At 38.5% G+C, this 12,197-nt stretch overlaps 1 protein-coding gene across 1 annotated transcript in view; it reads left to right on the top strand.

Moving 5' to 3' along the window:
* pde11a (phosphodiesterase 11a) overlaps window positions 1-12,197 on the top strand; it is a 144,599-nt gene that overhangs the window by 83,207 nt on the left and 49,195 nt on the right. Inside the window, exons 10-11 of the mRNA XM_060930569.1 lie at window positions 5,259-5,309; window positions 11,952-12,098. Of these exons, the coding sequence (XP_060786552.1) occupies window positions 5,259-5,309; window positions 11,952-12,098 (198 nt within the window). The remainder of the gene's footprint in view (window positions 1-5,258; window positions 5,310-11,951; window positions 12,099-12,197) is intronic.

The following is a 12,197-nucleotide window of genomic DNA, read 5'->3' as shown; positions in this document are numbered from 1 at the left end:
AAGCACAGATGTTTAAAATGTGTAAAGAAAAGAGGTTTTAAAAAGCGCAGATGTTTAAAATGTGTAAAAAAGATGTTTTAAAAAGCACAGATGTTTAAAATGTGTAAAAAAAAGAGGTTTTAAAAAGCACAGATGTTTAAAATGTGTAAAAAAGAGGTTTTAAAAAGCACAGATGTTTAAAATGTGTAAAAAAGAGGTTTTAAAAAAGCACAGATGTTTAAAATGTGTAAAAAAAAGAGGTTTTAAAAAGCACAGATTTTTAAAATGTGTAAAAAAGAGGTTTTAAAAAGCACAGATGTTTAAAATGTGTAAAAAAAGAGGTTTTAAAAAGCACAGATGTTTAAAATGTGTAAAAAAGAGGTTTTAAAAAAGCACAGATGTTTAAAATGTGTAAAAAAATATGTTTTAAAAAGCACAGATGTTTAAAATGTGTAAAAGATGTTTTAAAAAGCACAGATGTTTAAAATGTGTAAAAAAGTTTTTAAAAAGCACAGATGTTTAAATTGTGTAAGAAAAAGAGGTTTTAAAAAGCACAGATGTTTAAAATGTGTAAAAAAAGAGGTTTTAAAAAAGCTCATACGTTTTAAATGTGTAAAAAAAAAGATTTTTCAAAAAGCACAGATGTTTAAAATATGTAAAATAAAAAAATTAAAATGTGTACAACAACCATTTTTTAAAATATGAATGGAACATTAAGTATAGCAACAACAAAAATTATGGGGGGGGGGGGGGGGGGGCGCTGTTGTTTATTTGCTCTTTGAGGGGGGGCTGACTCTCCCACACTTTGAAAACCCCTGCACTAGGCCATTCTTGGATACTGCTTTCATACCAAATCACGATTCTAATCATCTGTTGACATCACTTGTTTCAAATCACATCATTATTTAATTGTTTTACCTCATTACTAACCTTAAATTACTTCCATCCCAACATTTTTTTGAATGTGTTGAAGACATGAAACGCAGGAATGGATGTACTGTATGTTAAAAAATGAAATGAAGTTGACCAGATCAAACACAAAATATCTTGGTTTCATACTGTCTGCAATGAAATACAATTCAAAATAAATTTAGAAATCACTGTTTTCTTTTTTTATTTGCATTTTCCTAACCGTACCGGAACTAACTGTTCCTAACTTTTTCTGATTTGGGGTTGTATTTTACAGTAGACAGTGTAACAAAGCAGCTTTACAGAAGGTCCAGGTCCAGAATCATAATGAATTTAATCACATTTAAAATTTGTTGTAGAGTTCCCTTAAGTGAAAGGAATTTATTTATACTGGGGTTCACTATTTAGAAATCACATGCTTCAGATCCTAGTTAAGTGAACAGAAATAATTGAACAAATGACCATCATTTGAATTAAAACTGTCTTGTTTATGATTTTATAGTAGATGGCTGTTTGACTGTGAACAAAGATATCGGTGGGTTTCAGATTGGCTGATGGAATTGATCATTCAAAAGGAATCCATTATTTGTCTCTGGAAAACTGATTGGGGAATCTCTAGATTTAGAGCTTGGCTTTAGGGCTATTGTCCCAGAACTCTATAGTTTTTAATGCTCTTTGTAGACAGTGCTATATACAGTGGTGCTTGAAAGTTTGTGAACCCTTTAGACAGGGCTGCCAACTTTTCGAAATTCCTTGGAGTGAGATTTTTTTTTTGGGGGGGGGGGGGGGGTCGACGGCAAAATTTTTCCGCACATCATGCAGTAAGTGGGAATTTTGTATTCAGTTTGATATTCACTTGTCCCCCTGCATCCTGGTGTTTTGTTTGTGGGTCGTCCAGCTGGAGATGGACAATGGGGGGGGGAGATTTTGGATTTAGTAGATGTTCCTGCATTCTGGTGGATTTTTGGAGTGGCCTGCTGTGCCATACCTACATTCTTACACACCCTGACTTGCCAGGCCTTCAGCTTGTGGCCAACAAAAGCACCAAGTTTTGGCTTAAAAGCCCCCACACTAGAAAACTACAGATGACTGCCAATGTTCCTGTAGCCCTATAGACCTGTGTTTCAGATTTAAAGGCAAGTTCATGTTTGAAAATATTTCATCAGCTAAGCCTAAACACCTTCTGAATTGAAACTAAATGTTAAGTTTTTAATAACTGTTGCAAAAAATAAAATTGTCCCTCACTGACTATTCATTATGCATTTAAGGGCTTTCCCCACCACTGGGTTCAGCAGAAGATTGGCATGGGGAAAAATATCAACAGCAAAAGACCAAATAAAATGCTTAAACAGTAAGCAAAATGTGCATGTGCTACAAGAAACATTAAAATGATTAAGTTTGAACAGTATTGAAACACAAAAAGCTGAACCTTGGCCATAGGTGGGAATGTGCACACAAAGTTGGGCTTAAAAATTTTGGTCATACTTAAATAAGCTATATTAATATATTTCTTATTAATTTATTTCTTATCTATGTTTCTTATTAGTAATAGAGCATTCATCAGGGCCTGTTATCTGACAAATATTCTCTACCTGTCTTGCCCTCTTTGATACCCTGTCTCCTCAGTATATTGTTCTCTGTCTTTTTTTTTAATTATTCACAAGTTCAAGTTCTTTGATATTACAGGTGACCATGCTTTATTTACTTTAACTGAGCAATTACATACATCATAAATAATTAAAAATAAATACCCTGTAAATAAACAATAGGTATGGTGGCTAATGGCTCTTCTTGCATTTGTAATATTATCTCTTACTTGCTTTATTTTACAACATTTCCAGTATGGCTTCAAATAAAGTCATAAAGTATGATAACATACAGTAAACAAACTAAAAATGCGCCTTAATAAACGTGTGCTAAGGAGGTGCTCTCCCATGCTGCTTGTTGGGGAAGATAGAGGCTGTGGCACGGCAGGAGGCCTATAATGATTTAGCATGCCTAGTACACAGCTCTCGATATGGCATTAAATATTCTCACAACACTTATAGGCTAAAACGATTAAGAAACTTTATATAAGTTCATAATTACGCCAGTAACACCACACATTGGCGTGCATATGTACAAACCTGTCTGAGACACCCATCTTCAACTCGGATACCTTCTTCTCTCTCCTCTTCCTCTAAATTAACGGTAGGCAATTATCCAACTTCCGGCGAGTGCAGCATCATTAGATGCGCCACCTACCATAGGGGAGTGTGTACAGAAGGGAACACCTCTCTGCCTGTTTAGCCATGCATAAGGCGTAATTGATCAATCGCAAGTGGTTGGCGCGACGCAATGGGTAGCCTAGATTAGATAGATAAACTAGATTTTTTTTCTAGCATGAGAAATTGGAGGTATGGTTTGTGAGCATGTGAAGACAATCAAATGCGTGTGTCTCACGCTCATTGCGTGAGAGTTGGCAGCCCAGCATAAATATGACCAAAAACGTCATCAGATTTTTACACAAGTCCTAAAAGTAGATCAAGAGAACTCAGTTAAACAAAGGAGACAAAAATATTATACTTGGTCATTTATTTATTGGGGAAAATGATTCAATATTACATATCTATGAGTGGCAAAAGTATGTGAACCTCTAGGATTAGCAGTTAATTTGAAGGTGAAATTAGAGTCAGGTGTTTTCAATCAATGGGATGAAAATCAGGTGTGAGTGGGCACCCTGTTTAATTTAAAGAACAGGGATCTATCAAAGTCTGATCTTCACAACACATGTTTGTGGATTTGTATCATGGCACAAACAAAGGAGATTTCTGAGGACCTCAGAAAAAGTGTTGTTGATGCTCATCAGGCTGGAAAAAGTTACAAAACCATCTCTAAAGAGTTTGGACTCCACCAATCCACAGTCAGACAGATTGTGTACAAATGGAGGAAATTCAAGACCATTGTTACCCTCCCCAGGAGTGATCAACCAACAAAGATCACTCCAAGAGCAAGGCGTGTAATATTCAGCAAGGTCACAAAGGAGCCCAGGGTAACTTCTAAGCAACTGAAGGCCTCTCTCACATTGGCTAATGTTCATGAGTCCACCATCAGGAGAACACTGAACAACAATGGTGTGCATGGCAGGGTTGCAAGGAGAAAGCCACTGCTCTCCAAAAAGAACATTGCTGCTCGTCTGCAGTTTGCTAAAGATCACGTGGACAATCCAGAAGGCTATTGGAAAAAATGTTTTGTGACTGGATGAGACCAAAATAGAATTTTTTGGTTTAAATGAGAAGCGTTATATTTGGAGAAAGGAAAACACTGCATTCCAGCATAAGAACCTTATCCCATCTGTGAAACATGGTGGTAGTAGTATCATGGTTTGGGCCTGTTTTGCTGCATCTTGGCCAGGACAGCTTCCATCATTGATGGAACAATGAATTCTGAATTATACCAGCGAATTCTAAAGGAAAATGTCAGGACATCTGTCCATGAACTGAATCTCAAGAGAAGGTGGGTCATGCAGCAAGACAACTACCCTAAGCACACAAGTCGTTCTACCAAAGAATGGCTAAAGAAGAATAAAGTTAATGTTTTGGAATGGCCAAGTCAAAGTCCTGACCTTAATCCAATCGAAATGTTGTGGAAGGACCTGAAGTGAGCAGTTCATATGAGGAAACCCACCAACATCCCCGAGTTGAAGCTGTTCTGTACGGAGGAATGAGCTAAAATTCCTCCAAGCCGGTGTGCAGGACTGATCAACAGTTACTGGAAACTTTTAGTTGCAGTTATTGCTGCACAAGGGGGTCACATCAGATACTGAAAGCAAAGGTTCACATAATTTTGCCACTCACAGATATGTAATATTGGATAATTTCCCTCAATAAATAAATGACCAAGTATAATATTTTTGTCTCATTTGTTTAACTGGATTCTCTTTATCTACTTTTAGGACTTGTGTGAAAATCTGATTTTATATATATATATATATATATATATATATATATATATATATATATATATATATATATATATATATATATGTCAGCAATTAAATCATTTAGTACAATTATGTGTATGACAAGAAGGTATCTAGTTGATTCTCTCAACCACTAGTGGTTAAGAGGGTTGAAACAACACCCCCGCCCCCTTTTTTTTAATATCTGACTTGTCTGGTCTTGGGGTGTCATGCCTCAGCAGAATCCGTCATTTTTTCGAATTTTACACTTGATTTAACTCAATAGTTAATTGCCAGGTGTGATCAAGCCTGCATCACACATTACTCAGTCATTACTGCTGAATATTGTAATGTGTAAGACATGAGATTTACATCACTGATTTCAATAAGTAAGGAGTCTGTCTGTCTCTCTCTCTCTCTCTCTCTGAAGGTGCTGTCATATCATGCTACTTGCTCTAAGACAGAAGTGGACAAGTTTAAGGTAAAGCTTATGAACCAACAAAAACAAGTTATTCCTACTAAATATTTAATGACTTCTCATTACCATTTAATTTATGTGTAAACTAGTGACTGATAGTGCCTGGGCATTAGTGTCTGTAGAATGATTATAAAATGACTGAAACATATTTAGAATGGTGCATTGGGTAGTGTTATTGTCTCATTGTTTCAGAGTCCCCAGTTCAGGCCTGAACTTGGGTTACTGTGTGGGTTGAATTATGGTTGTTTTCCCCTTGTCTGTGTGGGTTCTCTCTGGGTTCTCTGGTTTTCTCCGACCACCCAAAAATATTCCAATAAGTGGACTGGCTAAGCTAAATTGATCCTTGGTGTGTGTGTGTGTGTGTGTGTGTGTGTGTGTGTGTTAAGCTCTGGATTCACAATGATCCCAGCCATCAGTTACTGAAGAATGAATTAAACATTTTTATCAACAAATAAGTGATTGAACTATAGCAAATTTTCCTCCACAAATATCACAGAAACCTTCATTAAAAATCATGCCTTTCTCGATGTAAAAAAAATTATATATGCCATGCATATACACATTAATTGTATATTACACTATTTATTAATAGTTTTGGGAGTTAATAAGTTTATCAGTGTTCCTGCATTACTCGTACCATCACAGTAGAGTGAAATTTCCCTCATTAGCGATGGCACATCCATCATATGAGACTTTTCCACAATGATTTTCCCTTTGAATGCCTTCAGAGGCATTGAAAATTTGCTGAAGGCTTTGAAACCTGTATGCTTTCAGTAATGTGCACAGCAGAGACTAGTACTGCTCAAATAATGCAGCTTTGAGCTCTGTCTCTCTATTTGTTTGTCTTTCCCTCTTATACTCTTTGTCAGACACCCACTCTCTCTTTCATGTAATCTCTCTCTCTTTCTCTCTCTCTCTCACACACACACACACACACACACACACACACACACACACACACACACACACACACACACACACACACACACACACAATACAATTTAAATGTCACTGAAATGCAAGCTCAACAGTCATTCATAAATACAGTGCTGTATCACCACCAATGCACTTTTTTGATATCTCACCTATAAATGTATGTACACAGTGCTTACACATTACTTCTATAGTAGATACGTACATAAGGAGAAAGAAAGAGGAAGAAAGACAAAGGGAGATTGGGAGAGCGTTATTAATTTCCCTTCTTATTCAGGCTAGGCTCCAAAGGGACTGTTCTCAAGAAGGCAATAAAGCAATGAAACCCAGAAACTGTGATACAAGACACCACAGACATACAGAAACTTGGAACACAGAGAGCCTTAAAAGTATTTTTTTTTTAAGTATAATGGAGTAAAAATGCCTAGACTAAAATTACATCATGAATATAAAATCAACTATGCTCAGTTTGAAACTAGTGAATAGATAAGAGACCATTGCTTCTGCTTGTTTTGCTTGTTTACCACCTCTTGATATTATTAGTAATAGAATTCACAGATACCTCGAATTAGTATCTGTCAGTGACGTCACCAAAACACATCAATTCCCTTGCCAGTGCTCTCTCTCGCTCTCTCTCTCTCTTTCACACACACTCTTTTTCTCTGTCACGCTGTGTAAGCTCTATCTATAGACCCCCTCATTAGCAGTTTATCCCTGTACTGTTGAGATTCTCAGCTGAGCAAAGCTCAGTTTTAATTGGATAAGCAGACGCTGTGGAATCAGTAGCATCAGTAAGAAGCTACAAAGCGCTCCTCCATTCATGAAGGACCTGAATGAAAGTGGATGAAGACAGGGCCATACTGCAGCCATCCTCTTCATCCCTCCTCTCTACCTTGTGTCTTTCTACATGATTTTCCCAAGCCCTCCTGTTCTTTCCATTCTCTGGTCTTGGGTTCAAAGAGAGTAAGACCACGCTCTGTGACTACAGTACAAACTGTTAAAGGTTAGCAGATTTGGATTGATGATTTTAGTATTGAATTAAAGCCACAAATCTCTTTGACTCAATGGATCTGCTGTGTCCTACTTATAGTCGGTACAATATTACTTTATTTCAGTGCTCTATTGAATTTTCTTGATACATGACAAGGTCTTTTTTTCCTCTCAAAAGACTGCTTATATTTTGTTATTATTAATGTGTTTTATCCTAGGCATTCCAGGTTTTTATTCAAGCGAGAAAATAATAAAGCAGACCTGGATCATGGATGGAAAGAAAAAACACATGGATATAATATTCAGAACTGTGCAAAGTCTTAGGCAGACGCCAAGAAATGCTGTAGAGCAAAAATGCTTTCAAAAACAATGGAATTAAATACTATCAAGAGCAGTAAACAGTGATAAATGAAACAAAGTCAATATTTAGTGTGAAGACCTTTTGGCTTAAAAAATTGTTGTCTCAGATATAATTTGTGCAGTTTTATATAAGCTACAGGTTTTATAAATTACCTGGAAAGTTTTACTGAGAATCCTGGAGAATCTGCTACAGTTCTTCTGGAGACTTTGACTGTCAGACTTGCTTCTTGTTTTTGCAGCAAAACCCAGTAGCCTTCATTATGATTTTTTTTCACTGATAAGTGGTCTCTTACATAATATGCTGCTTTCTTTACTGACAAACAAACATTTTTCTGTAGCATTTAATTTTGTGCTGCAAAACTGATGTTCGGAAATCTGAAATGTTTTTGTACTGACTCAGTAGTGTCGAAGACATCAAATAAAAATCTATAATAGTTTGCACTAAATAAAATAGCCTGCCTAAGACTTGTACAGTACTCTGTATTATCTTTTTTTTTTACAGCATAACATATGGTGCATTTCCAATTACTGTTTGAACATATGAATATGGACACATCCTCCATGTGAATAAGTGCCAGAGATGCTGTGACCTCTGACATATGTTTCACAATCTTTTCCTCTACCCTGCTACTGAGCTATCGGTGCCCAGATGTCTGTACACTGCGAAGATCTCCTGATTAAATCAAGGTCAGGTGTGAATAATTACACAGCACAGCCACACACTCAGTGTGTGTGGTGTCAAAATCATCTGGCTACAGATATCACTACGTCCAATTTGGGCTGAAGATAAGAATGACTGTAGCCTCCTACAGTTGTCGTCTGTGTCTTTTACTGAAAATATGCCCAGTATCTACCGGTAGCACTGAATAATAGAAAATAGCAGAAAATTTATTGAGGATATTGTGTCTATTGTTCAACAGCTGGAAAATCAAGTTATCCCAGTCAGGACAATGCTTCTTGAATAATAATAATAATAATGAGTTCAACTTGTATAGTGCCTTTCTCACACCCAAGGCTGCTTTACAACTACAAAACAAAAAAAGTCCACCAAAAGAGGGTCAGGATGTAATTCCAGTGGCATAGCTGCCCACAATCCCACTGAAAGGTACAAAGGTATGTCCCACACTACCTGCACAGCCGCCACAACGCCACCGAGCGATGTTGCACGGTAACACCGCACCATGGGTCCACAAAGCGAGCACAGAAGTACTGCTGCAAAGAGCACTGGGATGTCCCAAACTGCCTGTATAGCCACCGTGATGCCACTGGGCAACATTGCTCGGAACACTGCGCCAAGCACAGAAGCACTGCCGCACAGAGCACTGGACAATCCCGATGTTAAAAGAGCAACAAACTCACTGCAGTCCATAGTGAGGAGCACAGGCATCACCCATGGTGGCCAAAGACCTGGAGAGAACCGATGCCCAAAACTGGTTCTGGAGCTATGCCACAACTGGCGCACAAAATATTCAAACAAAGAACAAACATCAAACCATACAATCACAAAAAGAAAAACAAAGGGGAGAAAAAAGAAAAATAAAAAGCTCCGGTGAGAAGCGGCAACCAAAATGCACACAGTGTACTCTCAACCGGAAACGGAACAGTTCCCACTTTACGCCTTGTTGTCGATTAATCTGAAATCAGCCAATGCCATGATAATCTCATCTCATCTCATCTCATCTCATCTCATCTCATCTCATCTCATCTCATCTCATCTCATTATCTCTAGCTGCTTTATCCTGTTCTACAGGGTCGCAGGCAAGCTGGAGCCTATCCCAGCTGACTATGGGCGAAAGGCGGGGTACACCCTGGACAAGTCGCCAGGTCATCACAGGGCTGACACATAGACACAGACAACCATTCACACTCACATTCACACCTACGGTCAATTTAGAGTCACCAGTTAACCTAACCTGCATGTCTTTGGACTGTGGGGGAAACTGGAGCACCCAGAGGAAACCCATATGGACACGGGGAGAACATGCAAACTCCGCACAGAAAGGCCCTCGCCGGCCATGGGGCTCGAACCCGGACCTTCTTGCTGTGAGGCGACAGCGCTAACCACTACACCACCATGCCATTCCTGCCATGATAATGCTTTTGATAATTTATTCCCTCTGCTATGAAACCTGCAACTTGCAACCTGAACATAAGTGGTTCATTGTAGTGGACAAGGCTAATGGCTTCTGTGTATATAGCACCTGAATGTGTCACAGTCCAGTCCAGTCCAACCATGCCTTAGGTTGTGGGACTTCCATGCCGGCTCCAGGACAGGAATTCAGTCCTGCCTTGCTGAAGGCCATTTCCTGAAGTGGCACTCCCACACCTGCTACCACTCCTCTCCCATCAGCCAGGGCTTTTTAAGAACTGTCTGGAGCCACTCCATTTGCCGGACTGTCTCTTGTAGACTTTCCTCGCCTTGCTACAGCTCATTGGTATTGTGTCTTCTTGAGTCCCCCTGCCTGAATTTTTCCTTGTTTTTTTGTCAAGTTTTTCTGTCCAGTTTTTTATCTCTGTTTTTGCCTGCCTGTTCTTTTGAATTGTGTCTTTTGCTACCTCTACCTGGATTTCCCTTGTCCCTGTGTTCATCAGTTTTTGTGAAGATCTTTTGTCCTGTTTTTTGTCCCAGATCATGTCTACCTGCTCCTCTGTGTTTTTGACCTCCTGGCCTGTTTTTTGACTACCGATTTTTGCCTGAGCCCTACTGTACCTTTGCCTTTCTGCCGTCTACTTCATTAAAGAAGTTTTCTCTTTACACTACCTGTTTTCTGAGTCTGCTCTTGGGTCCTTGCTTCATCTCAGCTTGCCATTCCTGACAGAATGACAATCACGACTGGCCTTACATAGCATACAAGTGGAGGCTGTGTGAAGGTCATGTATCTTCAGTATTGATTTACAGACTTTGCGCCAGAATAGATGTGTAAAAGAGCATGGCTGGATCATGTCAAATTACGCAACCATCTGCTGACACTGCTAACACGAATCCTTACTAAAGTAGGATTCTCATTCTATGATGTCTGGTGTCCAGTAGTATCTGTGTAATAATATATTGTGTTGAATAATCAGTTAACAATAATGCTAAAATGAACTTCCCCTTGACTTCTTCAGCATTTCTACCTACATGTCCTCAATTATACTATTTATTATGCATTATATTACACCCCACCTCCTCATGCCATATTATCCATGTTTTAAGATACTGTACATGAGGTCAAACAGATGTTCTATAGGATACAGATGCTTTATTTGCTCCTTGAACTCTTAAATATTCAGTAAAGATCACTAAGATCAAACTTATTACATTATTTTTCACATGACTGACACTTTATTTGGATAGACTTCTGTATATATACACACACACACACACACACACACACACTACCACAAACCATTTATAGATGATTAACATCCTGTAAGTTGATTGTCATCAACAAGCCTTTCAACTAATTCTTGAAAAAAAATCTAATTCTAAAAAAATCTTGACTGACTGATTGGAGATCACGTAAAAGCTTGGTGAAATCAAATGTTTAATAGTGAAATTAAGAGCATTTCCGCACACAGAATGTGACGAGAACTCACAGGATTGGGACTAGAGAGATGTGTGGCCATAAGAAAACCACTTGTTAGTGAGACTAATCAGGAGAAATGGCTTCAGTGTGCTAGGGAGCATAAAAATTGGACTCTGAAGCAATGGAAAAAGGTCATGTGGTCTGATGAGTCCAGATTTATCCTATTCCAGAGTAATGGGTGTGTCAGGGTAAGAAGGGAAGCTCATGAAGCGATGCATCCATCATGCATAGTGGCCACTGTCCAAGCCTCTGGAGGCAGTGTTATGATCTGGGGTTGCTTCAGTTGGTCAGGTCGAGGCTCAGCAATGTTATGTGGCAATAAAATGAAATCACCTGACAATCTGAATGTACTGAATAATCAGCTTATCACATTAATGGAGAAGACTTTATGCAGTAATTCGACTCTCTTGTCATCAATACAAGATCTTGGTGAAAAATTAAGGCAACTCATGGAGCCATACTCAAAACAAAAGGTGGTCCAACTAAATATGAGAACGTGCGGCCCTTTTTTTTTTTTGGCTGGGCTGTGTATTATGACGTTGTTACAAGATAAATAATGGTCAGTTGACAGAATCAGCTAATAGACTTATTGATTTTAGTCCATAGACGTATATACAATTAATTAGTCAAATAAAGTGGTACCTTTAAGCATTTTTGACAGGGATCAAGAATACTTCAAAATGAGAATGGACTAGATCAGATGTTTTACAGTAGTCTTGTTCTGAGCCAGAAATGCCTGATGAAACAGATTTCAGAAGGAAAACTCTCTGTTTCTCTCTGTCTTCTCTTCCAGGCAGCGAACATCCCTCTGGTGTGTGAGCTGGGCATTGATAAGCTCTCCTTTGATGACTTTTCTCTGGACATGGATGCAATGATAACTGCAGGCCTGCGCATGTTCATGGAGCTTGGCATGGTGCAGAAATTCAAGATAGACTATGAGGTATCTCTCTCTCTATCTCTCTCCACAGATATTTCAGAATATTGGTCTAAAGAAGGCGCCTCAATATTCCGACTTTAGTGATTTACACTGAACCAAATA

This window comes from Neoarius graeffei, chromosome 9, assembly GCF_027579695.1.
Source record: "Neoarius graeffei isolate fNeoGra1 chromosome 9, fNeoGra1.pri, whole genome shotgun sequence".
NCBI classification, from domain to species: domain Eukaryota; kingdom Metazoa; phylum Chordata; class Actinopteri; order Siluriformes; family Ariidae; genus Neoarius; species Neoarius graeffei.
The sequence above is the reverse complement of the archived record's forward strand: the minus strand, read 5'-3'. Positions and strand labels throughout refer to the sequence as shown.